General features: G+C 43.1%; 3 protein-coding genes across 3 annotated transcripts; 2 read left to right on the top strand and 1 right to left on the bottom strand.

Annotated features, from left to right (window-relative positions):
• Window positions 1–320: 320 nt before the first annotated feature.
• Window positions 321–1,238, bottom strand: LOC125899742 (olfactory receptor 11A1-like). The gene has a single exon (XM_049594246.1). The coding sequence runs from the start codon at window positions 1,236–1,238 to the stop codon at window positions 321–323; it is 918 nt and encodes a 305-aa protein (XP_049450203.1).
• Window positions 1,239–8,019: 6,781 nt separating this feature from the next.
• On the top strand, window positions 8,020–8,946 carry LOC125899804 (olfactory receptor 11A1-like). The gene has a single exon (XM_049594366.1). The coding sequence runs from the start codon at window positions 8,020–8,022 to the stop codon at window positions 8,944–8,946; it is 927 nt and encodes a 308-aa protein (XP_049450323.1).
• A 7,808-nt stretch (window positions 8,947–16,754) lies between these two features.
• On the top strand, window positions 16,755–17,681 carry LOC125899805 (olfactory receptor 11A1-like). The gene has a single exon (XM_049594367.1). The coding sequence runs from the start codon at window positions 16,755–16,757 to the stop codon at window positions 17,679–17,681; it is 927 nt and encodes a 308-aa protein (XP_049450324.1).
• Window positions 17,682–26,851: the final 9,170 nt, after the last annotated feature.

Here is a 26,851-nt window from a genome sequence, read left to right as displayed (position 1 = left end):
AAAACAAACCGGAGAATTCACAGTTGACTTCAAATGTTCTGTTGTTTTGGTGATGATGATGGCCACGACCAAGGTAACTGTCTCACAATAAAGTTCTTTATGTGTTGTAGTTGGAGTGCTGAACTCTTCATGGTTTTTGGAAAATTGTCATCCAATTGCTTAGTCATTAGTTGTTAAATTGTTGAAACTTAAGGTGTTATCAACTGTAAATTAGTGGTGCAGAAACAAATCCTCACATAAAATCACAGAAATCACACTTCTTATCTCTGCATTATTAGTACACAAAACAATGTCTGCACAACAGTAATCACTGTTAATGATTAGACTATTTTACAGAACAGCCTCCTCAGGTGTTTATAAATTTCCTTCATTTTCAGTCCATATATGATTGGATTAAAGAGAGGGTGATACAAAATCACTTGTAAAGACATTATTAAACGCACAGTTTTGGAAAAATCAGTTTCCAGTCGAGCTAGAAGTACATCATATGTACTCAAACAAGAAAAGTTGATTAGAACCAGCAGGTGGGGTAAACAGGTCTGTGCAGCTTTTCTCCTGACTTCTGTACTACTTCGATAGGATATTATAAATATCCTGATGTATGTAAAAAGTATGAAGAGTACAGGGAGAGGTACAACACCTACAAAAACAACCAAGCCATATATATTCAGAATTCTTGACCTTACACAATGAAGTTTGGAAACTGTGCTGTTACAAATTATTCCTTTGAAAGTATAGTTACAGAGTTTTTTGTAAGCACTCAGTACAGCTCCCACTGAACTCTGACAAAGAGGCAGAACCCAAGCTAAAACAAGGAAAATACTGACAGTTTTTTTTCTCATGATAATTGGATATTGCAGAGGTTTACATATAGAAACATACCTGTCATAAGCCATGACTGCCAACAGGAAAAATTCTGCACTGCTTAGAGAGTAATATATAAACCACTGAAAGATACACGCTGAATATGATATGATCTGTTTTTCAGATAAAAAGTCAATTAAAAGCTTTGGGTAGATAGCGGTGCTGAAAAGAACAGAGTTGATTAACAAAGCTGCAATGAAGATGTACATAGGCTCGTGGAAGGATTTGTGAATCACTATGATGCACACAATAGTGGAATTACAACAAATTATCAGAATATAGGCTATAAACATGATCACAAAATAAAGGTATCTATATTTGTGCACTTCCACATGCCCATCAAAAGTTATATATGTGACATTTAATTTTTCCATTATAGCTGTCTAAAAATGTTAATGAATACAACAGTTACATTACAAGAAGTTTCAAATAACCTGCATCAGCTTGTTTTATTCGTTACTTGATCTTGACTTATACTGGTGAAGTTTGACAAACACAGAAATTAGATCTGTGATGTTTTTGAGTCTTCAGGAAGTTTTTATCAGACTGCCTCAACCTCCATGGATCTCATTAAACTCTCCAAAGAAACTTACATATAAACAACTTGATCATACTCTAGAGGCCTGAACTCAAAAATGTTGTTCAACTTTGTTTGCTTAGGTTATGTCATATTTTCTGTGCACAACACCAAAGAAAAAAATGATGCATTGCTTGCACATCTATATTTTTTTTTCTGTGGTACTTTAAGTTAATTTTTTATCGAATGTGTTTTTTGTTCGGGGGCCCTGACCTTTTCAGATGATTACCTGACTGTTCTGATTTGGGAACACAGAAGTCAGCCAGTACTCCTTGAGGACAGTCAGATATGCTCCACTCTCTCTGCTAAAACTCAGTATGAACCTCAGATGCAGCTTTGGGCACAAAATATCACAGAAAGCAATTGGCATGTGGCTCAGTTGTTGCCCACATCTCCCAGTTTCTTCTGACCCAAATACAGTGTGTGATGATAGTGAACACTCCACTAACTCAACAAACTGGTAACCGTGACTCAGCCATAGCAAAATCAAATGAAGAAATGACATGGGCCTCACCTGGGAAAAAATACAGGCTTTGATATCACATTATGCCCCATAATTAGTCCGTCCGTCCGTCTGTCCATCCACCTTTCTTTTGCCATGGTGCTAGCAAGCTCAGCAAGATTTTCCAGACGTCCCTCACCCCAGCAACCTTTTGCAGCTCCATCTGGGGAATCCCCCAGGATGAGAAACAGAACGAGATATATAATCCCTTCAGTGTATCCTGGGTCTACCTGAGGGCCTTCTACCAGTTGGATATGTTCGGAAAACCTTTAAAAGGAACAGGATGTATCCTCATCAGATGCGTGAACAACCTCAACTGGCCTCTTTTTAGGCAAAGGAGCAGCAGCAGCCTGTTTGGTACAGCTTCCTTTTGTTACCTACGAACTCAGGTACAGGAGTCGTGGATCCAACATCAGTTTTCCCTGTAGAAATCAATTGGCCTGTTTCTTCCATGGGGAACAGGAGCTGGGCATCTAGGCCAACAAGAGTGAGGATGAGGGGCAGATGCAGAGGAGTGCTCCAGAGACTTCAAAGACAGGGCCATCAATGGATTCCCCTTTTCTTAATCATCCTTGCTAATGTCCAGTTCCAACGTAGCAAGGTTGATGACCTTCAGGCGAATGTAAAGTTGCTATTGGTAAATAGGAATACCTGTCATATTGCCTTAACAACATACAACAGGTGTGGCAGGGAGTCCAGCACCTCACCCACTACAAGTCCGGCAACGCCATGATGGCTGAGGGAGACGCTGCGCTCGAGGAGGAGCTTAACCACTTCTTTGCCCACTTCGAGGTGAAGGTACCCGAGGCAGCCACAGCTCGAACACCGGACTGCAGTAGCTCCAGCCTCACGGTGCAGGAGCACCAGGTGAGGGCCACACTGAGGTCAGTGAACCCTGGGAAGGCTGCTGGACCAGATGGAGTGACGGGGAACGTCCTCAGGGAGTGTGCAGACCAGCTCGCCAGGGTCTTCACCAAGATCTTCAATGCATCACTGTCCCAGTCCATCATCCCACCATGTTTGAAATCGGCCACAATCGTCTCGCTGCCCAAAAAGACCACCATTAGCACCCTCAATGACTACTGACCAGTTGCTCTGACACCTGTTATAATTAAGTGTTTTGAGAAACTGGTCCGACGTCACATCATGTCCCACCTCCCACCCACTTTTGATTAGTGATGGTGAAATCAAAGCTTCATGAAGCAGTGAACCACTTTCACACAACTGCTTCAAGAATGACACACTGCCTCTAAGCATTTCATACAATTGGAAGAGTGACATCTGCTGGCGTGTGTCAGAACTGCATCTAAGCGGATATAAATATATGTATGAATGTGTATAATATAAATATGCATACATATGGTGTGTATAGAGGTAGCGGGGGAAAGGAATGTGCTTGTGCTGTGATGTAGAAATTAATGCTAGTGCTTCCGCAACTTTGCCATTGTGGTAATATAAACGGGGTGTACTAGTAAACCAGGGAGTGTTTAAATTTTTTTATTCAAAAAGACAAGGATTTCAACAGTGTGAGGTTTCAGTCTGCTCCTTTTGACTACCTCTCCAGCTTTGGAGAAGACCTGCTCACATGGCAATGATGTTGCTGGCATGTGGAGATACTTTTGGGCCATCTTGAAGAGGTTTGGGTAGATACTTTCACGTGATGCCCAGTAAGTGAGCGGGTCTCAGATATCTCTGAACCTCAACTGTAGCATCTGCTGTTGCACTTTGTGATAAGATAAGATAAGATAAGATAAGATAAGATAAGATAAGATACACCTTTATTGATCCCATAATTGAGAAATTCCAGTGTTACAGCAGTCAAGGAGAAAGAGTCAGATTAAAGATTTCAGTTCTTCCTAAACAAAAATAAAAGGGAAATGAGCCATCTTTCATAATAAGAAAATGGTGCTTAGAGTAATAACAGGCCATAATACAAACCAACTCTGCTGTCCAAAAGATCCCACAAGTTGTCTTCTGCTGAAGGCCCATGTTCTTCATTGGCAGCTGACTGATGGAGTTGATAACATTTTAATACGTGTTACTACAGAGGTATGGAAAACACAATAATATGGAATAATAAATAGTACACTACTTGCGATGTTGACGGCATTCCCCTCTCAACCCTCATGGTTCCAGTGCATTCTGCAGTCAGTTTTGACATGGCCTCCTGTGCATGGGTTTCATTGCCAAAGGCTAATGTCTTAAATCTTGGGTCCAAGATGGTAACTAAGGTCAGAACTCTTGACATTTTCAACTGTGCATCATTTGACCAGCTCATACTGCAGTTGTTTTATCAGATGGAGGGCTGTTTGGTTTTTAATGGCTGATGCTTTTACAGCCAGTTTGTGCTGTACCATTCTGATGAGTGGAGTGACTTTTGAAGCAGAAACATGCTTTTCAGCTGACATCTCTGTGGAGGCCAGATGGAAGGGTGCAAGAACATCTAAGCAGTCACTGACTGTCTCATTGTCTACAAATGTGAGAGGAGGAATGTCTGTGGTAAGGGATTACACTGCCGCACCAACTGGTTCTCGATGGTCATACAGTCTTTGTAACATCAAGTATGTGGAGTTCCATCTGGTTTCTACTTCTTTAACCAGTTTGCGAACAGGCTTCTGCAGCTGAGTTTGCATCTCTGTGAGTTTCTCCTTTGCTTTATTGCTTGTCCTAAGAAAAACAATGTCAGCCAGTGGGGGAGTGGAGGAGATCCAGTGCCTTCTTCACAATAAGATTGAAACTGTGGGCTAAACATGGCACATTTCTGACAGCCAACACTTTGGCACAAAGGATCATATTGGATGCATTATCTGTGATTAAACAGTGTACTTTCTCTCTCAAGCCCCACTGATTTATCTGCAGCTCCATGGCATCCCTAAAATTTGCTGCTGTGTGGGACTGTGTGAAATGTCCCACACCAAGCAAAACACTCTCTAGCTCCATTTTGTGATTGATAAAGTGGCAGGTGACCCCAAGATAAGCATCCATGTTCATGGAGGTCCACATGTCTCCAGTTAAGCTTACAGACTGTGCTTTCTCCAGTTCCTGCTTTGCCTTCTCTTTAGCGTCTTCATACCTTTTCTCCACCAAAGCTTGTAAGGCCTGGCGAGTAGGCAGGATGTAGGTTGGGTCCAGCTTCTGTGCGAGGACCCTGAAGCCTTTGTCCTCCACCACTTAAAATGGTTGAGTCTCAAGCACAACCATGTCAACCAGTGCCTTGTCCAACTCAGCTTGCCGACCTTACAATGAAAGTATACAAACATTATTATTTCAAAAAGTATTGATTTCAGTTGAATATAATGTGTTCTGTAGGAATCTATAGGAATTACCTTGTCTGGTCTCCGCCCCCCCAGAAACAGCAGTAGCACCAGCAGCTGTATTGGGTGTCGTTTCTGAGTGTTTGCTGCGCAGCTGTTGCAGCATTGATGATGTGTTGTTGCTGAACGTCAGCTCCTGAGCACAGATAAGACACTTCACCCTCTGGGGGTTGATCAGGTCAAAGTGCTCCCATGCATAAGAGCACGCTCTTTAAGGCACCAGTTGCTCTGCCATATCCCATATCCCACCACACACTCTCACAAACACACCTTGCACTCTCACAACTCACAACACACTCTTTCAACCTCTCAAACAACTCTCTAATGTAACTATCTAATAAGCCTATTCTACACTATATGTCTAGCGTGTTTCTATGAATGAATGTTTGTTGTGTATGTATGAATCTATGTGTATGTAGGCTAACTATGTGTATTATTTAGTGTATGAAATGTAACTAAATCTATCTAAAACTGATTCTAACTACAATAATACTCTCCTTAGCTTCTTTCCAAATAACAAATATAGCAATAGCGTTGAACTCCTCCTCTCAAAAAACCCACAGTTTGAGCAGTGAATCAGACCCCTTTTAAAGCCTTGACATATTGAAATGCCCAACCCCTTCAAATTTCCCGCGAAGCAGCGCAACACGCAATGTGACGTAACGAGGCCTCGCTCATAGCAGTCACGTGATTGTGGACATGAATCAGAGATCGAAACACTGTCTCGGAACTCTTCCGCTTCAAAAGATCAACACTGTGTCGAGCGAACTGGCTCGAGCGTAACATCACTACTTTTGATCCACTTCAATTTGCATACAGAGCTAACAGATCGACAGAGGATGCCATTGTCACAGCGCTTCACCTGGATAGGTGGTCCTTTACTCCTTTGACCTCAGAAGAAAGCTTCATTCTCCAATGAAGGTGATAAACAGCACTACCGGGGCGTCAGTAGCATAGTGGATAGTGCTGGCACCCCATATACAGAGGCGATGCTTCGCTGCAGCGATCACGGGTTCGACTCCGGCTCACAACCATTTGCTGCATGTCATCACCCCACTCTCTCACTCCCCCATTTCACTCTCTCCTGTCAATTAAAGGCAAAACCCCCACAAAAAAATCTTTAAAAAAAAACATCACTACCTGGAATGCAGAATGGATCTTCATCATCCTTAAGACTCTGACACACCAAGCTGACAGTTGGCCAGCAGTGAGCGTCACCCTAGTCTTTGTAGTGTGTCCCACACTGTTGGCTCTTGTAGGCCCTTGTTGACTTTTTTTCAGCTGATTCAGCACCTTGAATTGGTGTCAGAGACGGCAGAGCCCACGGGTGAATGACATCACTCTGATTGGCAGTTCAGCTCAGTGCATGAGAAAAGGAACCGAAATGAGGAAAGTAAGCAAAAAGTTAAAGTCAATAGAGAATTGACCAAAACAAACTTGTTACATGCAGTAGGATTATTCTTCTTTAGCCATTGAGCTCATAAGTAAAAACACTTTGTGATGGTTTGTGTTGTTAACTGGTGCACAGTAAATATGCTTTGTTCTCTCAACAATGGATTGTGTTATTAATGTGCTAATTGGCTAAGAAGGGTCATGGTGATCTCCTGATTTCCCTTTTTGAACAACAGTCACAAAATACTGCCCTGTGCTGTTGTTGAGTTATTTCCTCTCATGCAGGCGCATAACGTATGTGCTGGTAGGCCATTGGCTGTGGTCTGCGCACAGTGTTCAAGTACAGCTTTTTGGTCTGCGTTAGCTCCCTCTCCATCATCTTGCTGAAAGTGGCCAGGGTGTGGCAGAGCCCAGAGCACATCTCATGGAACTGCCAGAGGCTTTGGCCTATGCTGAATGCTGTCCTGGGCTGGGCCTCAAGTGCCAACTGAGGTAGTAGCCAACATCAAGGGTTTTTTCTGGCTCAAAATGAGGAGGAGGTGGTACTATCCTGATCATGCTCAAGAAACACTTTCTGAAAGCACAATACAATAATATGATTGAATAATAGAGCAATTATTAATAAACTGTGGCCAAATTGTTACATAATAATTTAATTGGGATTTTTTTTTTATAGTCCTAGTAATAGTTGTTTGTGTACTGAGGTAGCCGATCACATGACTTGGATGAGGTGTCTGAGACTGGGAACATGTCCACAAATACTGACATACTGAATAAATTGCAAAACAAGTTTATTCTGCCGGCAAAATATTATTTACACAAATGTAGAGCTCCTGTTTTTGAGGAATTTAGAAAATAATTTAAGAAATTTGCATTTTAAATAATCCCCTCTCATATACTTTTACAATACCATTCCACCATTTGGTGACTTTAATTTTCTGCACTGTTGTTGTAACCCCTGCTGAGGTCAATGTCCTCTTCCCAGCTTTGGGTCTCCTGAAGCACATAAAATGCCCTCCACCAAACATTTGACTAATGAAGCAGAGGCTTTGCAATTTCGTTTTCCACCTCTGGGTCTATTTCCTCTAGAGTTCAGGCCTCCAGAGTTTGATGAAGTTGTTTACAAGTGTTCTTGGTGAAGAGTTTTCATGAGATCTATGGAGGGTTAAACAATCTGTTAAAAATGAACATTCCACAGACCCAAACACTTCACTCTGTGACTTCCGTAGATGAATATTCTCTAAGTGTGTTTTCAGGTCAGGTAAATGTAAAAGACACTTCAGTACAGGTTACATGTTTATTCAGTAACGGCTATTTTCACAGTTATTTCCTTGTGTATAATCTGTCTGTTCAGTTTTTTAACAACCTTAATGGATGATGAATTAAATATAACATATATAACTTTTGGTGGGCATGTCGAAGTGGACAAATACAAATATGTTTATTTTGTGATTATGTTCATAGTATATATTCTAATAATATGCAGTAATTCCACTATTGTGTACCTTATCTGGGTTCACAAAAACCTTCATGAGCCTATGTACATATTCATTGCAGCTTTGTTACTGAACTCTGTCCTTCTCAGCACTGCTGTCTACCCAAAGCTTTTGATTGACTTTTTATCTGAAAAACAGATCATATCATATTCTGCGTGTCTCTTTCAGTTTCAGGTGTTTTACTCTTTAGGTGGCTCAGAGTTCTTACTGTTGGCAGTCATGGCTTATGACAGATATGTTTCAATATGTAAACCTCTGAAATATCCAACTATCATGACCAAAACAACTGTCAGTATTTTCCTGGTTTTAGCTTGGGTTCTGCCTGCTTGCCAGGTTGCAGTGCCAGCTGGTTTGAGTGCTAATAAAAAACTTTGTAACTTTATTTTAAAAGGAGTTTTTTGTAACAACACAGTTTATAAACTTCAATGTGTGATCTCAAGAGCACGCCTTGTACGAGATATGATTATAATGGTTAATCTTGCACTTGTTCCTGTGCTTTTCATACTTTCTACATACACTAGGATATTCCTAATAACTTATCAGAATGGTAGAGAAGTCAGAAAAAAGGCTGCACAGACTTGTTTACCGCACTTGATAGTTTTGTTAAGCTTTTCCTGTTTGTGTGTGTATGATGTCATTATAGTTGGACTGGAACCTGTTTTTCCAGAAATTGTGCATTTAATAATGACTTTACAAATTGTTTTGTATCATCCTCTATTTAATCCAATCATGTACGGATTAAAGATGAAAGAAATTTCCAAACACCTTAAGAGGTTGTTCTGTCAAGCCAAAATGAAGTAATGCATAAATATTGATTAGTGTCTTATTTTTCTGCAACCATGCTAAGGATAAGTGACTCACTATGATCATTTGGTTTTGTTTAATGTAAGAATTTGTTAGTATGACTTATACACAGTAAAGCATAACATCAGCCTTGAAAATGTAACGACTGATCAATGAAATTTTAACATTGTATTTTCATTCTGTTGAGTAATCACAAGTTTCATTCTGAATTTGTTGCTCTAAAATAATTGTTTCAGTATCACACCCACATACAAACAAAAGGTTCACTTGCAAAAACAGTTAAGTCCGTCTTTGTTTTTTTCTTTATCGTGTGTTTTTGTGTGCAATTCAGAGAATATCAAAAAAGTGGTGTTACAAATGAATTGTTTAACAAATCCGTCACAGGGCCAGAACTTCCACTGAGATTTTGGGGTCATGTCACCAGTGTTTCTGATTAAAATCATGTTCGGCTACACTGAACTTCTATCACAGTTAACATGACTTTTAAACATCAAGCATCTTTAAATGTGATGGTTTTGGAGGAGATAAACTTTTTAAGCATTGTCATATGTTTACACAACTGTCAGACATAATTTTGAAGAAGAAAGAAATAAGAATGATATGTTATACTAAGCCATGAATAATCAGGAAATTACACTCTTGATGTCAACACATGAAATTCAGGTATAGGAAAAATAAGGTTGATATTGGTTTTTTTTTCTAAATTGTTATGGGTTCATAATAAGCCTGGTATTGGTACAGTCTTGGCAACATTTGCAGTGATTTCCACTTTACTTTGTTCAGTACCTGCTGAGCCATCAGCAGCTCCTGCACTCTCAGTGCATTTTAGAAACGATGTTGGGTGCGTCAAGCTTGCTTTAGCTGTCTCTCTTTCAAGGGTTCCAGATGTGGTGATTGTGAATAGAATTGGTATTCAGAACAGTATGGATAAAACCATTCACTACACATTGTCAGCAGAATGTGTAGACAAATCATATTGACTCATTACAATTTCACTGGACAATGAAGAGCTGATTGACAAAGCAGCGTACGAGAAATTAAGAGGCAGAATTCTGTATCCATATAACAGCAGCAGAAAAGCTGTTCAAAAACTTTTTTTTTTAAAAAAAAGGTAATGCAACATTGAATTTTATAGTTAGAGGAGAATCTCAGCTTTCTGATGATACTGACATTGTTTTGTACTCTAAATATCAAGCAAAATAGGTCACATTACATAATAACCGTCAAAAAGCCAGTAGTTTGAGGAAAAGTTTGTAATAAGGTGCAGGCAAAAATACATAACGGAGCCCACTGACCCTTAAACTGGGAGTGCATGCTGTACTCAAGGGGCTGTCTTTAGGTGAAAAACACCTAGCCAGCAAGGTAACAGAAAAAAGCATACCTAACAACAGCGAAGTAAGATGACAGAATATTGATGTGTGGTCTGTTTGACCAATGAAGTTAGCATACATACACAATTAGACACCCACAGTTATCTCCTCTGGGTGGAGTTGAAGAGCCGCATGATGTATGGGAGGAACGATTTCCTCAGTAGCAGATAGCAGCCTGCCACTGAAACTGCTCCTCTGCCTGTGGATGGTACTGTGCAGTGGATGCAGTGGATTGTCTATGATTGACAGGACTCTGCTCAGCGCCCGTCACTCTGCCACAGATGTCAGGCTGTCCAGCTCTGTGCCCACAACAGAGCCCGCTTTCCTCACCAATTTGTCCAGTTGTGAGGGGTCCCTCTTCTTGATGCTGCCTCCCCAGCACACCACCGCATAGAAGAGGGCGCTCGCCACAACAGTCTGATAGAACATCAGCAACAGTTTTTTGCAGATGTTGTATCAGACTGGGATCAGTGTAGCATGTAGACGATGGCATCCTCCACTCCCACTTTCTCCTGGTACGCGAACTGCAGCGGTAGCAGCAGCCGCTCCATGGTCTTTATCACATCATGTCAGGGTGACCGGCCTGAAGTCATTCAGCTCTGCCGGATGAGGATCTCCCAGCTACGACGTACAGGCCTTCAGCAGTCGAGGGGATACTCCTGGACCTGCTGCTTTGCTGGGGTGAAGCCTCCTCAGCTCTCCGCACACCTGGGCTGCTGTGATTGCAGGTGGGGAGGGAGTCTCCTTTGTGCAGGTGTCTGCTCATAGGGGGAGGGAGAGAGCAGAAGAGGGCGTGGGGGGCGTGGTGATCAGAGGTGGGAGTGGGATGGGGTCATCAAACCTGTTGAAGAAGTTGTTCAACCGGTTCACTCTGCCCACATCCCCCTCGATGGTGGCACCCCGCCTCGAGCTGCAGCTGCAGGGAAGAAGCTGTTTTTAAGTCTTTCTGTCTGTGCCCTCATGACCCTGAGCCTGCCAGAGGGGATTGTGTAAAAAAGACATTGTCCGGGGTGTGTGCAGTCAGACCTGATCTTTTCAGCTCTGTTTCTCAGCCGGGCAGAGTTGATGTATTCCAAGGATGGAAGAGGGGCACCAATGACCCTCAGTGCAGTTTTGATTATCAACTGCAAGTCCTTCCACTCCTCTGAGGTGCAGTTGGAGAACCACACTGTGCATCCATAGCTCAGGACACTTGCTATGGTGCAGTGGTAGAATTTGGTGAAGAGTTTCTGTGGAAACCCAGTTTTTTTTCTCCAGTGATCACCAGACTGGCATGTGTTGTGTCCTTGTGTCTCCTGAAGTCAGTGCGAGCTCCTTTGTATTGTTCACGCTGAGAAGCAAGTTATTGTTCTGACACTAGGATGTGACGGCCTGGATCTCCTCTCTGTAGGCTGTCTCATCATTGTTGGTTATGAACCCCACCACAGCTGTGTCATCTGCGAACTTGTATGTGTAGTTTGTGTTATGGATGGGAGTGCAGTCGTGTGTGAATAGTGAGTATAGGAGTGGACTGAGAACACAGCCTTGGGGGATGCTGGTGTTGAGGATGGTTTTAGAGGAGATGAGATCTCTAAGTCTCACGTGCTGTGGTCTGTTGGAGAGGAAGTCCTTAATCCAGCTGCAGAGGTGATGGTCCAGGCCCAGTGACAGCAGTTTGTTGACCAGCTTGCCCGGGGTTGACAGTGTTAAATGCCAAGCTGAAGTCAACAAACAGAATTCTCACGCAGGTGTCGGGGTTCTCCAGGTGTGTCAGTGCAGTGTGGAGCAGGAGTGAGATGGTGTCCTCATTTCACCTGTTGGCTTTATAGGCAAACTGATACTGGTCGAGGTCAGCAGGGACAGAGGCCTTGATGCAGTGCATTACCAGTCTCTCAAAGCATTTCATGATTATCGGTGTTAGTGCAACAGGCCGATAATCACTCAAGTTTGTAACTGCTGAGCGCTTCAGGATGGGGATAATGGTCGCGGCCTTCAAGCAGGTGGGAACTGTGGCCTCCTTCAGTGACCTATTAAATATGTTGGTGAAGACAGCTGCAAGTTGGTGTGCACATGCCTTTAGGGCACGTCCTGGGACCCTGTCCGCACCAGCTGCCTTCCTGCCATGGATGTTGAGCAGGGCCCCCACTGTTAAGAACCACAAAGGTGCCGTGTGCAGGTTCGCCACTCTGCGCCACCCTGCGCTGCACCAGGAAAATAGAGCCCATAATTTCAGGGAGACAATGAGGGAGATTGGTACTGAGTAGGACCTGAGTGCAACTGACAAGTGTTTTCAAGCTTTTCATCATGTCTTTACAAGCTTCAATATTGTATTGTCTGAATTTGGTGTTAAGAGTTTTATTTCAGTTCGGACCACTTTAGTCAAAGAAAATCTTATTTCCATTGCAATTTGATACTTGGCAGTATGGCTCCGCCTTCCATGCACCGACGTGGAAAGCCGAAGGCAGAGAGAGCACACCCCTCTGCCCTCAACCCACATGCGAGGAAAGCCTCTCTGGCCTTCCGGAGTCTTATATGGAAGAGTCAGCAGAGGAGCAGTTTAACTGAGAGCCAAATTAGATTAGGTAATTGCAATGAGGCTAATTCAATCTAAACAGTGCTAAATTATAAACATACAATTAACAATGAAGAGAACCCAGCAGATATGTTATACATTTATTCTGTCAGCCAGCAATTTTTAAGAGCACTTATGGCTTTTTGAGCATGTAGGATGGCTTAAGTCTCAGGCCGATAGTCACTCTCATAGGCTTGTGATGTCCCTCGGCCCATAGCCTTGATTGTTGAGACAGGAGCTATACATGCAGCGGTTGTTGCTGCTCCTATGCACAGTGAATGGACAGTGTAGTGGTCTGGCGGGAGCCCAAAGGTTTGGCAGAGGAGGCCAAGGCGCGATGCAAACCAAGAGGTTTCACCTTTAGGTGAAGTGGTTTGAGTTAAATAGATTGAATGGTAAATGGACTTGTACTCGTATAGTGCCTTGCTCATCTTCTGACCAATCAAACTCCTCCTCATGATCCTGACAAATGGAGGATGTACCCTGGCTTCTGTGCTCCATCCTGAGCAACTCCATCCATTGGCCCTGTCTTGTGGTTGTCCTCCTAATCATCATCTGCTCTACCTTCTAGTCAGCATGATCTCTGCCACTGGCCAGTCCCCAGGCCGTTTCCCTAAGGTCTACTGCTATGCTGGTGTCCAGTCCCCAGGACACCTACCCAAGCTTTTCTGCCCTGCTGATCTCCATCATCCAGGCCCCATCTTCTCTGATTCCCTTTGGATTTCTACTCCAGACCTCTCACACACCCTGCTTTGTGGTGACTTCTCTATTTTTGTTGTCTGGGCCTTCTTTCTCCAGCATCCCGATCAGCCATTATGATTATACTGTGCTGTGCCATCATCATCTTATCCATCCTGGCAATCCTATCCATGTGCAGCTTCCTCCTTACCAAAATATTTGTTAGGCAGTTCCTTAAATTGTGAATAAAACAACAGGCAGAGATGAATTTACTTGCAAAAGTGATTTGGGTGTGGGTGGGACTTTGCCAAAGGCTCTCTCCAATGTTTGACTATGCAGGCAAGTGAACTGTATCTCTGTTACTCCTTTGACCTCAGAGGAAAGCTTCATTTTCCAAGGAAAGCCATAAACAATACTACCTGGAATACAGAGTGGATCTTCATCATCCTTAAGACTCTGACGCATCAAGCTCATGGTTGGTCAGCAGTGAGCATCACCCCAGTCTTTGTAGTGTGTCCCACACTGTTGACCCTTGTTGACTTTTTTCAGCTGATTCAGCGCCTTGAATTGGTGTCAGGGACGGCGGTCACAAAATACTGCCCTGTGCTGTTGTGGAGTTATTTCCTCTCATGCAGGCGCAGAACGTACAGTGCAGGCCAAAAGTTTGGACACACCTTCTCATTTAATGCGTTTTCTTTATTTTCATGACTATTTACATTGTAGATTCTCACTGAAGGCATCAAAACTATGAATGAACACATGTGGAGTTATGTACTTAACAAAAAAAGGTGAAATAACTGAAAACATGTTTTATATTCTAGTTTCTTCAAAATAGCCACCCTTTGCTCTGATTACTGCTTTGCACACTCTTGGCATTCTCTCCATGAGCTTCAAGAGGTAGTCACCTGAAATGGTTTCCACTTCACGGGTGTGCCTTATCAGGGTTAATTAGTGGAATTTCTTGCTTTATCAATGGGGTTGGGACCATCAGTTGTGTTGTGCAGAAGTCAGGTTAATACACAGCCGACAGCCCTATTGGACAACTGTTAAAATTCATATTATGGCAAGAATCAATCATCTAACTAAAGAAAAACGAGTGGCCGTCATTACTTTAAGAAATGAAGGTCAGTCAGTCCGGAAAATTGCAAAAACTTTAAATGTGTCCCCAAGTGGAGTCGCAAAAACCATCAAGCGCTACAACGAAACTGGCACACATGAGGACCGACCCAGGAAAGGAAGACCAAGAGTCACCTCTGCTTCTGAGGATAAGTTCATCCGAGTCACCAGCCTCAGAAATCGCAAGTTAACAGCAGCTCAGATCAGAGACCAGATGAATGCCACACAGAGTTCTAGCAGCAGACCCATCTCTAGAACAACTGTTAAGAGGAGACTGCGCGAATCAGGCCTTCATGGTCAAATAACTGCTAGGAAACCACTGCTAAGGAGAGGCAACAAGCAGAAGAGATTTGTTTGGGCCAAGAAACACAAGGAATGGACATTAGACCAGTGGAAATCTGTGCTTTGGTCTGATGAGTCCAAATTTGAGATCTTTGGTTCCAACCGCCGTGTCTTTGTGAGAAGAAAAGGTGAACGGATGGATTCCACATGCCTGGTTCCCACTGTGAAGCATGGAGGAGGAGGTGTGATGGTGTGGGGTGTTTTGCTGGTGACACTGTTGGGGATTTATTCAAAATTGAAGGCACACTGAACCAGCATGGCTACCACAGCATCCTGCAGCGACATGCCATCCCATCCGGTTTGCGTTTAGTTGGACGATCATTTATTTTTCAACAGGACAATGACCCCAAACACACCTCCAGGCTGTGTAAGGGATATTTGACCAAGAAGGAGAGTGATGGAGTGCTGCGGCAGATGACCTGGCCTCCACAGTCACCGGACCTGAACCCAATCGAGATGGTTTGGGGTGAGCTGGACCGCAGAGTGAAGGCAAAGGGGCCAACAAGTGCTAAACACCTCTGGGAACTCCTTCAAGACTGTTGGAAAACCATTTCAGGTGACTACCTCTTGAAGCTCATGGAGAGAATGCCAAGAGTGTGCAAAGCAGTAATCAGAGCAAAGGGTGGCTATTTTGAAGAAACTAGAATATAAAACATGTTTTCAGTTATTTCACCTTTTTTGTTAAGTACATAACTCCACATGTGTTCATTCATAGTTTTGATGCCTTCAGTGAGAATCTACAATGTAAATAGTCATGAAAATAAACAAAACGCATTGAATGAGAAGGTGTGTCCAAACTTTTGGCCTGTACTGTATGTGCTGGTAGGCCATCGGCTGTGGTCTTCCCACTGTGCTCAAGTGCAGCTTTTTGGTCTGGGTTAGCTCCCTCTCCATCATCTTTCTGAAAGTGGTCAGGGTGTGGCAGAGCCCAGAGCACATCTCATGGAACTGCCAGAGGCAGAGCAATTATTAATAAACTGTGGCCAAATTGTTACATGATAATTCAATTGGGGTTTTTTGTTTATAGTCCTAGTAATAGTTGTTTGTGTAATGAGGTAGCCGATCACATGACTTGGATGAGGTGTCTGAGACTGGGAACATGTCCACAAATACTGACATGTTGAATATATTGCAAAACAAGTTTATTCTGCCGACAAAATATTATTTACACAAATGTAGAGCTCCTGATTTTGAAGCATTTAGAAAATAAATTAAATTAGAAAATAAATAAATAAATAAAAGAAATAATTGCATTTTAAGATTCCCCTCTCATACACTTTTACAACACCATTTCACCATTTGGTGACTTTAATTTTCTGCACTGTTGTTGTAACCCCTGCTGAGGTCAATGTCCTCTTCCCAGCTTTGGGTATGCTGAAGCACATAAAATGTCCTCCACCAAACATTTGACTAACTAAACAGAGGCTTTGCAATTTCGTCTTCCACCTCTGGGTCTATTTCCTCTAGAGTTCAGGCCTCCAGAGTTTGATGAAGTTGTTTACAAGTGTTCTTGGTGAAGAGTTTCCATGAGATCTATGGAGGGTTAAACAATCTGTTAAAAATGAACATTCCACAGACCCAAACACTTCACTCTGTGAGTTCTGTAGATGAATATTCTCTGAGTGTGTTTTCAGGTCAGGTAAATGTAAAAGACTCTTCAGTACAGGTTACATCTTTATTCAGTAACGGCTATTTTCACAGTTATTTTCTTGTGTATAATCTGTCTGTTCAGTTTTTTAACGACCTTAATGGATGATGAATTCAACGTAACATATATAACTCTTGGTGGGCATGTCGAAGTGGACAAATACAGATATGTGTATTTTGTGATTATGTTCATAGTATATATTCTAATAATATGCAGTAATTCCACTATTGTGTACCTTATCTGGGTTCACAAAAACCTTCATGAGCCTATGTACATATTCATTGCAGCTTTGTTACTGAACTCTGTCCTTCTCAGCACTGCTGTCTACCCAAAGCTTTTGATTGTCTTTTTATCTGAAAAACAGATCATATCATATTCTGCGTGTCTCTTTCAGTTTCAGGTGTTTTACTCTTTAGCTGCTTCAGAGTTCTTACTGTTGGCAGTCATGGCTTATGACAGGTATGTTTCAATATGTAAACCTCTGAAATATCCAACTATCATGACCAAAACAACTGTCAGTATTTTCCTGGTTTTAGCTTGGGTTCTGCCTGCTTGCGAGATGGCAGTGCCAACTGGTGTGAGTGCTAATAAAAAACTTTGTAACTTAATTTTAAAAGGGTTTTTTTGTAACAATACAGTTTATAAACTTCAGTGTGTGATCTCAAGAGCACGCCTTGTACGAGATATGATTATGCTAGTTAATCTTGCACTTGTTCCTGTGCTTTTCATACTTTTTACATACACTAGGATATTTGTAATAACTTATCAAAATGGTAGAGAAGTCAGAAAAAAGGCTGCACAGACTTGTTTACCGCACTTGATCGTTTTGGTAAACTTTTCCTGTTTGTGTGTGTATGATGTCATTATAGTTGGACTGGAACCTGTTTTTCCAGAAATTGTGCATTTAATAATGACTTTACAAATTGTTTTGTATCATCCTCTATTTAATCCAATCATGTATGGATTAAAGATGAAAGAAATTTCCAAACATCTTAAGAGGTTGTTCTGTCAAGCCAAAATGAAGTAATGCATAAATATTGATTATTGTCTTATTTTTCTACAATCATGCTAAGGATAAGTGACTCCCTGTGATCATTTGGTTTTGTTTAATGTAAGAATTTGTTAGTATGACTTATACACAGTAAAGCATAACATCAGCCCTGAAAATGTAATGACTGATCAATGAAATTTTAACATTGTATTTTCATTCTGTTGAGTAATCACAAGTTTCATTCTGAATTTGTTGCTCTAAAATAATTGTTTCAGTATCACACCCACATACAAACAAAAGGTTCACTTGCAAAAACGGTTAAGTCCGTCTTTGTTTTTTTCTTTATCATGTGTTTTTGTGTGCAATTCAGCGAATATCAAAAAAGTGGTGTTACAAATGAATTGTTTAACAAATCCGTCACAGGGCCAGAACTTCCACTGAGATTTTGGGGTCATGTCACCAGTGTTTCTGATTAAAATCATGTTCGGCTACACTGAACTTCTATCACAGTTAACATGACTTTTAAACATCAAGCATCTTTAAATGTGATGGTTTTGGAGGAGATAAACTTTTTAAGCATTGTCATATGTTTACACAACTGTCAGACATAATTTTGAAGAAGAAAGAAATAAGAATGATATGTTATACTAAGCCATGAATAATCAGGAAATTACACTCTTGATGTCAACACATGAAATTCAGGTATAGGAAAAATAAGGTTGATATTGTTTTTTTTTTTTCTAAATTGTTATGGGTTCATAATAAGCCTGGTATTGGTACAGTCTTGGCAACATTTGCAGGGATTTCCACTTTACTTTGTTCAGTACCTGCTGAGCCATCAGCAGCTCCTGCACTCTCAGTGCATTTTAGAAACGATGTTGGGTGCGTCAAGCTTGCTTTAGCTGTCTCTCTTTGAAGGGTTCCAGATGTGGTGATGGTGAATGGAATTTGTATTCAGAACAGTATGGATAAAAACATTCAGTACACATTGTCAGCAGAATATGTAGACAAATCATATTGACTCGTTACAATTTTACTGGACAATGAAGAGCTGATTGACAAAGCAGCGTACTAGGACTAGAAATTAAGAGGCAGAATTCTGTATCCATATAACAGCAGCAGAAAAGCTGCAAACAGCAATGAGTTTTATACAGTTAGAAGTGAATCCCAGCTTTCTGATGATACTGACATTGTTTTGTACTCTAAATATCAAGCAAAATAGGTCACATTACATAATAACCGTCAAAAAGCCAGTAGTTTGAGGAAAAATTTGTAGTAAGGTGCAGGCAAAAATACATAACGGAGCCCACTGACCCTTAAACTGGGAGTGCATGCTGTACTCTAGGGGCTGTCTTTGGGTGAAAAAGACAGAAACCAAAGAAAATGATTTATTTTGTAGCCAGCAAGGTAATGGAAAAAAGCATACCTAACAACAGTGAAGTAAGATGAGAGAATATTGATGTGTGGTCCGTTTGACCAATGAAGTTAGCATACATACACAATTAGACACCCACAGTTATCTCCTCTGGGTGGAGTTAAAGAGCCGCATGACGTATGGGAGGAACGATTTCCTCAGTAGCAGATAGCAGCCTGTCACTGAATCTGCTCCTCTGCCTGTGGATGGTACTGTGCAGTGAATGCAGTGGATTGTCTATGATTGACAGGACTCTGCTCAGCGCTCGTCGCTCTGCCACGGATGTCAGGCTGTCCAGCTCTGTGTCCCCACAACAGAGCCCGCTTTCCTCACCAATTGGTCCAGTTGTGAGGGGTCCCCCTTCTTGATGCTGCCTCCCCAGCACACCACCGTATAGAAGAGGGCGCTTGCCACAACAGTCTGATAGAACATCAGAGTTTTTTGCAGATGTTCAATCAATCAATCATTCATTCATTCATTCATTCATTCATCTTCTAACCACTTCATCCTCTTGAGGGTCGCGGGGGGGGTTGGGGCCTATCCCAGCTGACATCGGGCGAGAGGCAGGGTACACCCTGGACAGGTCGCCAGACTGTTGCAGGGCTGACACATAGAGACAGACAACCATTCACGTTCACATTCACACCTACGGTCAATTTAGAGTTATCAATTAACCTAGACCCCAATCTGCATGTCTTTGGACTGTGGGAGGAAGCCGGAGTGCCCGGAGAGAACCCACACTGACACGGGGAGAACATGCAAACTCCACACAGAAGGGCTCCCACACCCTGGATCAAACCGGCAACCCTCTTGCTGTGAGGCGACAGTGCTAACCACCACACCACTGTGCCACCCATCAATCAATCAATCAATTTTATTTATACAATACAATATCACTAATCACAATTTGCCTCACAGGGCTTTACAGCATACAACATCCCTCTGTCCTTAGAACCCTCACAGCAGATAAGGAAAAACTCCCCCAAAAAAACCCTTTAACGGGGAAAAAAAACGGTAGAAACCTCAGGAAGAGCAACTGAGGAGGGATCCCTCTTCCAGGACGGGCAGACGTGCAATAGATGTCGTACAGAACAGATCAGCATAATAAATTAACAGTAATCCGTATGACACAATGAGACAGAAAGAGAGAGAGAGAGAGAGAGAGATGCAGGACAGACGGTAATGACAGTAGCTTACAACAACATTATTGAAAGTAATAATATTAGAGTTATAGTTCTGGCTACTGTGATACAATATGTTGAAAGTATATATTAATATCTGGCAGTATACATGTGTGACAATAATCATATGTGTATAATAACAGTAGAAGTATGACTAATGACTAATGATGGCAGCAGCAGCAGGAGGCATCTGACAGGACCACGGCAGCAGCACAATCACACACGTCACGCTGTCCAGGCACTGCTGTGATATGAGTTAATCTGAGAGACAGTGGAGCACAAAGGCTCTGGAGAAGAAGCCGAGTTAGTGACATCCAGAATGGCCGAGTCAGCAAGATGCAGTAATAGAATACGAGAGAGAGAGAGAGAGAGAGAGAGAGAGAGAGAGAGAGAAGAAGAAGAAGAGAAGGTGCCCGGTGTATTATAGGGGGGTCCTCCGGCAGACTAGGCCTAAGTCAGCCTAACTAGGGGCTGATACAGGGCAAGCCTGAGCCAGCCCTAACTAGAAGCTTTATCAAAGAGGAAAGTCTTAAGTCTAGTCTTAAATGTGAAGACGGTGTCTGCCTCGCGGACCGTAACAGGAAGATGATTCCACAGGAGAGGAGCCTGATAGCTGAAGGCTCTGGCTCCTGATCTACTTTTGGAGACTTTAGGGACCACGAGTAACCCTGCGTTCTCAGAGCGCAGTGTTCTGGTGGGATAATAAGGCACTATGAGCTCTCTAAGATATGACGGAGCCTGACCATTTAGAGCTTTATAAGTTAACAGTAGGATTTTAAATTCAATTCTGGATTTTACAGGGAGCCAGTGCAGAGAAGCTAAAACAGGAGAAATATGATCTCGTTTCTTAGTTCCTGTTAGTACACGTGCTGCTGCATTCTGAATTAGCTGGAGAGTTTTTAAGGACTTATTAGAGCTACCTGATAATAGAGAGTTACAGTAATCCAGCCTTGAGGTAACAAAAGCGTGGACCAATTTTTCTGCATCTTTTCGGGTCAGGATAGGCCAAATTTTCGCAATATTACGCAAATGAAAAAATGCAGTCAGTGAGGTTTGTTTTAAATGAGAATTAAAAGACAAATCTTGATCAAATGTTACTCCGAGGTTTCTTACGGTAGTGCTAGAGGCCAGAGCAATGCCATCTAGAGAAACTATATCATCAGATAAAGAGTCTCTGAGTTGTCTGGGGCCAAGAACAATAACTTCAGTTTTGTCTGAATTTAACATCAGGAAATTGGTGCTCATCCAGGTTTTTATGTCTTTAAGGCAGTCATGGAGTTTAGTTAATTGATTACTTTCTTCTGGCTTCATTGATAAATACAACTGTGTATCATCCGCATAACAATGGAAATTTATAGAGTGATTTCTAATGATGTTACCTAAAGGAAGCATATATAGAGTAAATAGGATTGGTCCGAGCACAGAACCTTGCGGAACTCCAAAACAAACTTTGGTACGTAAGGATGATTCATTATGAACCTCAACAAACTGAAAACGATCAGACAAATAAGATTTAAACCAGCTTAGTGCAGAACCTTTTAGGTCAATTAAGTGTTCCAGTCTCTGCAGTAGAATTTGATGGTCAATTGTGTCAAACGCTGCACTAAGATCTAATAAAACAAGTACAGAGACAAGTCCTTTGTCTGAAGCAATCAGAAGGTCATTTGTAATTTTAACTAGTGCTGTCTCAGTGCTATGATGCACTCTAAATCCTGACTGAAATTCCTCAAATAGATTATTATCCTGGAGAAAATCACACAGCTGGTCTGTGACTACTTTCTCAAGGATCTTTGACATAAAGAGAAAATTAGATATTGGTCTATAGTTGGCTAACACCTCTGGATCCAGGGTGGGCTTTTTTAGTAGAGGTTTAATTACAGCTACCTCAAAAGACTGTGGTACATAGCCTGTTAATAAGGATATATTGATCATATCTAATATATGAGTGTTAACTAAAGGTAAGACCTCCTTAAGTAGCCCAGTTGGGGTGGGGTCTAAGAGACACGTTGAAGTCACTGCGGTCAATTCTTGACGAGAAATTGGGGAGAAGCAATCTAAATATATATTAGGTTTTACAGCTGTGTTTGAGGTTAGATAGGTACTATCTGAGGACAGGAGGTCGTGAATTTTGCCTCTAATAGTTAGAATTTTGTCATTAAAAAAGCTCATAAAATCATTACTGCTAAGGGCTAAAGGAATACAAGGCTCAATAGAGCTTTGACTCTCAGTCAGCCTGGCTACAGTGCTGAAAAGAAACCTGGGGTTGTTCTTATTGTCTTCTATTAATGCTGAGTAATAGTTTGCTCTGGCATTACGGAGGCCCTTCTTATAAGTTTTGAGACTGTCTGCCCAGATTAAACTAAGGATGCCAGCCTTCTGAGGAAGTACAGTCGGCCCTGTCCACCATCTTATTTCTTGTACTTCTCCTCCTGTCCACTACCAATACAGCCCACAATGGCTGTGTCGTTCGCAAACTTTTGCATGTGACAGGACTCCGAGTTGTATTGGAAGTCCAACGTGTTCAGGGTGAACAGGACAGGAGAAAGCACAGTCCCCTGTGGCGCTCCTGTGCTTCTGACCACAGTGTCAGACCTGCAGTCCCCCAGTTGCACATACTGAGGTCTACCTGACAGGCAGACCTCAGCCATGCCACCAGGTGTAAGCCTACTCCCATATCAGTCAGTTTGTGCCTGAGGAGCTGAGGCTGGATGGTATTGAAGGTGCTGGAGTAGTCCAGAAATGTAGTTCTCACAGCACCGCTGCCTCTGTCCAGGTGAGAGAGAGATCAGTGTAGCATGTAGACAATGGCATCCTCCACTCCCACCTTCTCCTGGTACGCGAACTGCAGCGGGTCGAGGGTGTGGCGAACCTGTGGCCTCAGGTGGTGGAGCAGCAGCCGCTCCCCTGCGGCGCTCCTGTGCTTCTGACCACAGTGTCAGACCTGCAGTCCCCCAGTTGCACATACTGAGGTCTACCTGACAGGCAGACCTTAGCCATGCCACCAGGTGTAAGCCTACTCCCATATCAGTCAGTTTGTGCCTGAGGAGCTGAGGCTGGATGGTATTGAAGGTACTGGAGTAGTCCAGGCACAGCTGCCTCTGTCCAGGTGAGAGAGGGATCAGTGTGGCATGTAGTCGATGGCATCCTCCACTCCCACCTTCTACTGGTACGTGAACTGCAGCGGGTCGAGGGCGTGGCGAACCTGTGGCCTCAGGTGGTGTAGCAGCAGCCGCTCCATGGTCTTTATCACGTCATGTCAGGGTGACCGGCCTGAAGTCATTCAGCTCTGCAGGATGAGGGTCTCCCAGCTCCGACGTGCAGGCCTTCAGCAGTCGAGGGGATACTCCATCTGGACCTGCTGCTTTGCTGGGGTGAAGCCTCCTCAGCTCTCCGCGCACCTGGGCTGCTGTGATTGCAGGTGGGGAGGGAGTCTCCTTAGTGCAGGTGTCTACTCGTAGGGGGAGGGAGAGAGCATGGGGGCGTGGGGAGCGTGGTGATCAGAGGTGAGATTGGGATGGGGTTGTCAAACCTGTTTAAGAAGTTGTTCAACTGGTTCACTCTGCCCACATCCCCCTCGATGGTGGTGCCCCGCCTCGAGCTGCAGCCGCTGATGATCTTCAACTCGTTCCATACGTCCTTCATGCTGTTGTTCTGCAACTTCTGCTCCAACTTTCTCCTGTATTGCTCCTTTGCCTCCCTGAGCTGGACTCTGAGTTCCCACTGCACGCGTCTAAGCTCCTGCTGATCACCATCTTTAAAGGCCTTCTTCTTCTGATTCAGAAGGCCTTTAATGTGACTCGTAATCAAGGGCTTGTTGTTAGCATAGCAGGGCACCGTTCTTAAAGGAACAACAACGTCCATACAGAAGTTAATGTAGTCAGTGGTGCAGTCAACAACCTCCTCGATCCAAAGTAGTAGTAGTAGTTCCAAAGCAGTCTCTCAGAGCATGCTCTGCCCCAGGAGACCACTTCCTGAATGAGTGTGTGGTTGTGGGTAGCCTCCTCACCTTCAGTTTGTAGTGAGGCTGAAGCAGAATAAGATTGTGGTCCACTTTTCCCAGTGCAGGCAGCGGGGTGGCCCTGTATGCATCCTTTACATTTGCATACAGTAGGTCAGTAGTCCTATTTCCCCTGGTGTTACAGTCCACATAGTGGGAAAAAAACAGGTAGTGTAGTGTCTAGAGTCACATGATTAAAGTCCCCAGAGATTAACACAAGTACCTCAGGATGCTGTGTTTGTAGTTTAGCAACAGCAAAGTGGGTGACGTCACACGCTACTTCTGCGTCGATTTGTGGCGGGATGTAAACAATGACAACAATGGCGTGTCCAAACTCTCTAGGCAAGTAATAGGGACGCAAACTTACAGCCAGAAGGTCGATGTCCCTGCAGCAAATGGAGACCTGATGTTTACATGCCCAGGATTACACCACCTTGTGTTCACGTACACAGCAAATCCTCCTCCTTTTCGCTTCCTGCAGACTTTTGTGTCTCTGTCCAACCTGACTGTGCTGAAGCCGAGTAGCTCCACGTTAACATCTGGAATGCTAGTCGTTAGCCATGTTTCAGAGAAGCACAACAAACTGCACTCTCTGTAGGTCTTAACATTTTTCACCAGCGCAGCCAGTTTGTCGATCTTATTAGCTAGTGAGTTCACATTTCCCATGATCACTGAAGGTATCGAAGGTTTATATAACCACTTCTTAACCAGCAGCTTTTCCGCTAGCTTTGCGCCGGCTCTGCAGCCGCAATACGGTCTCCTCACTTTGTCGGGTAAATATGAAACCACACCGGCATGGGACTTAGTCTTCAGAGCGAGGAGTTGATTATTCCAATAAACGAGTTTAGGTGGGTGAAATGCCATGTCCACAGCATAGAGTCAATAAAGCGAGTTTAGGTGGGTGAAATGCCATATCAGCATGTAGAGTAACAAAAGAAGCTGAGAAGAGCAATAACCTGCGGAGCTGCTGGAAAGGCGCATTATGTTTCGCGTAAGCTGATGCGAAAGTCGAATGAGTTCAAATGAATATAGAGAGTGAGGTGCAAAATGGAAGAGGGGCACCAGTGACCCTCAATGCAGTTTTGATTATCCGCTGCAAGTCCTTCCACTCCTCTGAGGTGCAGCTGGAGAACCACACTGTGCATCCATAGCTCAGGACACTTGCTATGGTGCAGTGGTAGAAGTTGGTGAGGAGTTTCTGTGGAAGCCCAGTTTTTCTTCTCCAGTGATCACCAGACTGGCATGTGTTGTGTCCTTGTGTCTCCTGAAGTCAGTAACGAGCTCCTTTGTCTTGTTGGAGCTGAAAAGCAAGTCATTGTTCTGACACCAGGATGTGAGGGCCTGGATCTCCTCTCTGTAGGCTGTCTCATAATTGTTGGTTATGAACCCCACCACAGCTGTGTCATCTGCAAACTTGTATGTGTAGTTTGTGTTATGGATGGGAGTGCAGTCGTCTGTGAATAGTGAGTATAGGAGTGGACTGAGAACACAGCCTTGGGGGGTGCTGGTATTGAGGATGGTGTTAGAGGAGATGAGATCTCCAAGTCTCACGTGCTGTGGTCTGTTGGAGAGGAAGTCCTTAATCCAGCTGCAGAGGTGGTGGTCCAGGCCCAGTGACAGCAGCTTGTTGACCAGCTTGCCCGGGGTTGACAGTGTTAAATGCCGAGCTGAACTCAACAAACAGAATTCTCACGCAGGTGTCGGGGTTCTCCAGGTGTGTCAGTGCAGTGTGTAGGCCTCCCTGTCACCTGACCACCAAGAGACTAAGAGAGCAAGCCTTAACGAGGAGTAAGCTTGGAAGGGCCAGTCTGTGTGGAGCCTGACGTAGTCTGTCAGCCTGCCCTTTTACCTCGCTTCTGTCGTCTGTATCTCCACAGTCTGGGTCTGATGGCAACTCGGATTAATTCCAGGCGCTTCCATGGATGAATAGTCCGTCTTGGAAAGGATTTCATGTCCTCTGGAACAAAGTTCAACCAGTATTTCCGTATTTCCATAAGTTTTAAACCTGAGTACCTTAAAAAATTGTCGTGAATTGGAGAGCTTCCTGCCAATGTCTGGCTCCTTGCGCCGCTATATTGTTGCTGTTGTTGCTGTGATTGACGATGCTAAGCTGCTGAGAACAGCTCAAGCGGTTTGTCAGTGGAGGTTTTACTCTGAAACCCAAGACGTTATTTATATGCCACTGTCCGGGACCCTTCTTGTTACTGTAACGTTAAGCCTTTTATTCATAATTGCAGGGAGACAATGAGGGAGATTGGTACTGTGTAGGACCTGAGTGCAACTGACAAGTGTTTTCAAGCTTTTCATCATATCATCTTTCATCTTATATGGAAGAGTCAGCAGAGGAGCAGTTTAACTGAGAGCCAAATTAGATTAGGTAATTGCAATGAAGCTAATTCAATCTAAACAGTGCTAAATTATAAACGTATAATTAACTTAATGAAGAGAACCCAGCAGATATGTTATACATTTATTCTGTCAGCCAGCAATTTTTAAGAGCACTCATGGTTTTTTGAGCATCTAGGATGGCTTAAAGGCTAAGTTCGGTTTTTTGACACCTGGACCTTATTTCTAGGATTAAATACGCTCGTAGACTCACCCAGACAATTTTGGT

This window comes from Epinephelus fuscoguttatus, linkage group LG13 (genome assembly GCF_011397635.1).
Source record: "Epinephelus fuscoguttatus linkage group LG13, E.fuscoguttatus.final_Chr_v1".
Lineage (NCBI taxonomy): Eukaryota > Metazoa > Chordata > Actinopteri > Perciformes > Serranidae > Epinephelus > Epinephelus fuscoguttatus.
The sequence above is the reverse complement of the archived record's forward strand: the minus strand, read 5'-3'. Positions and strand labels throughout refer to the sequence as shown.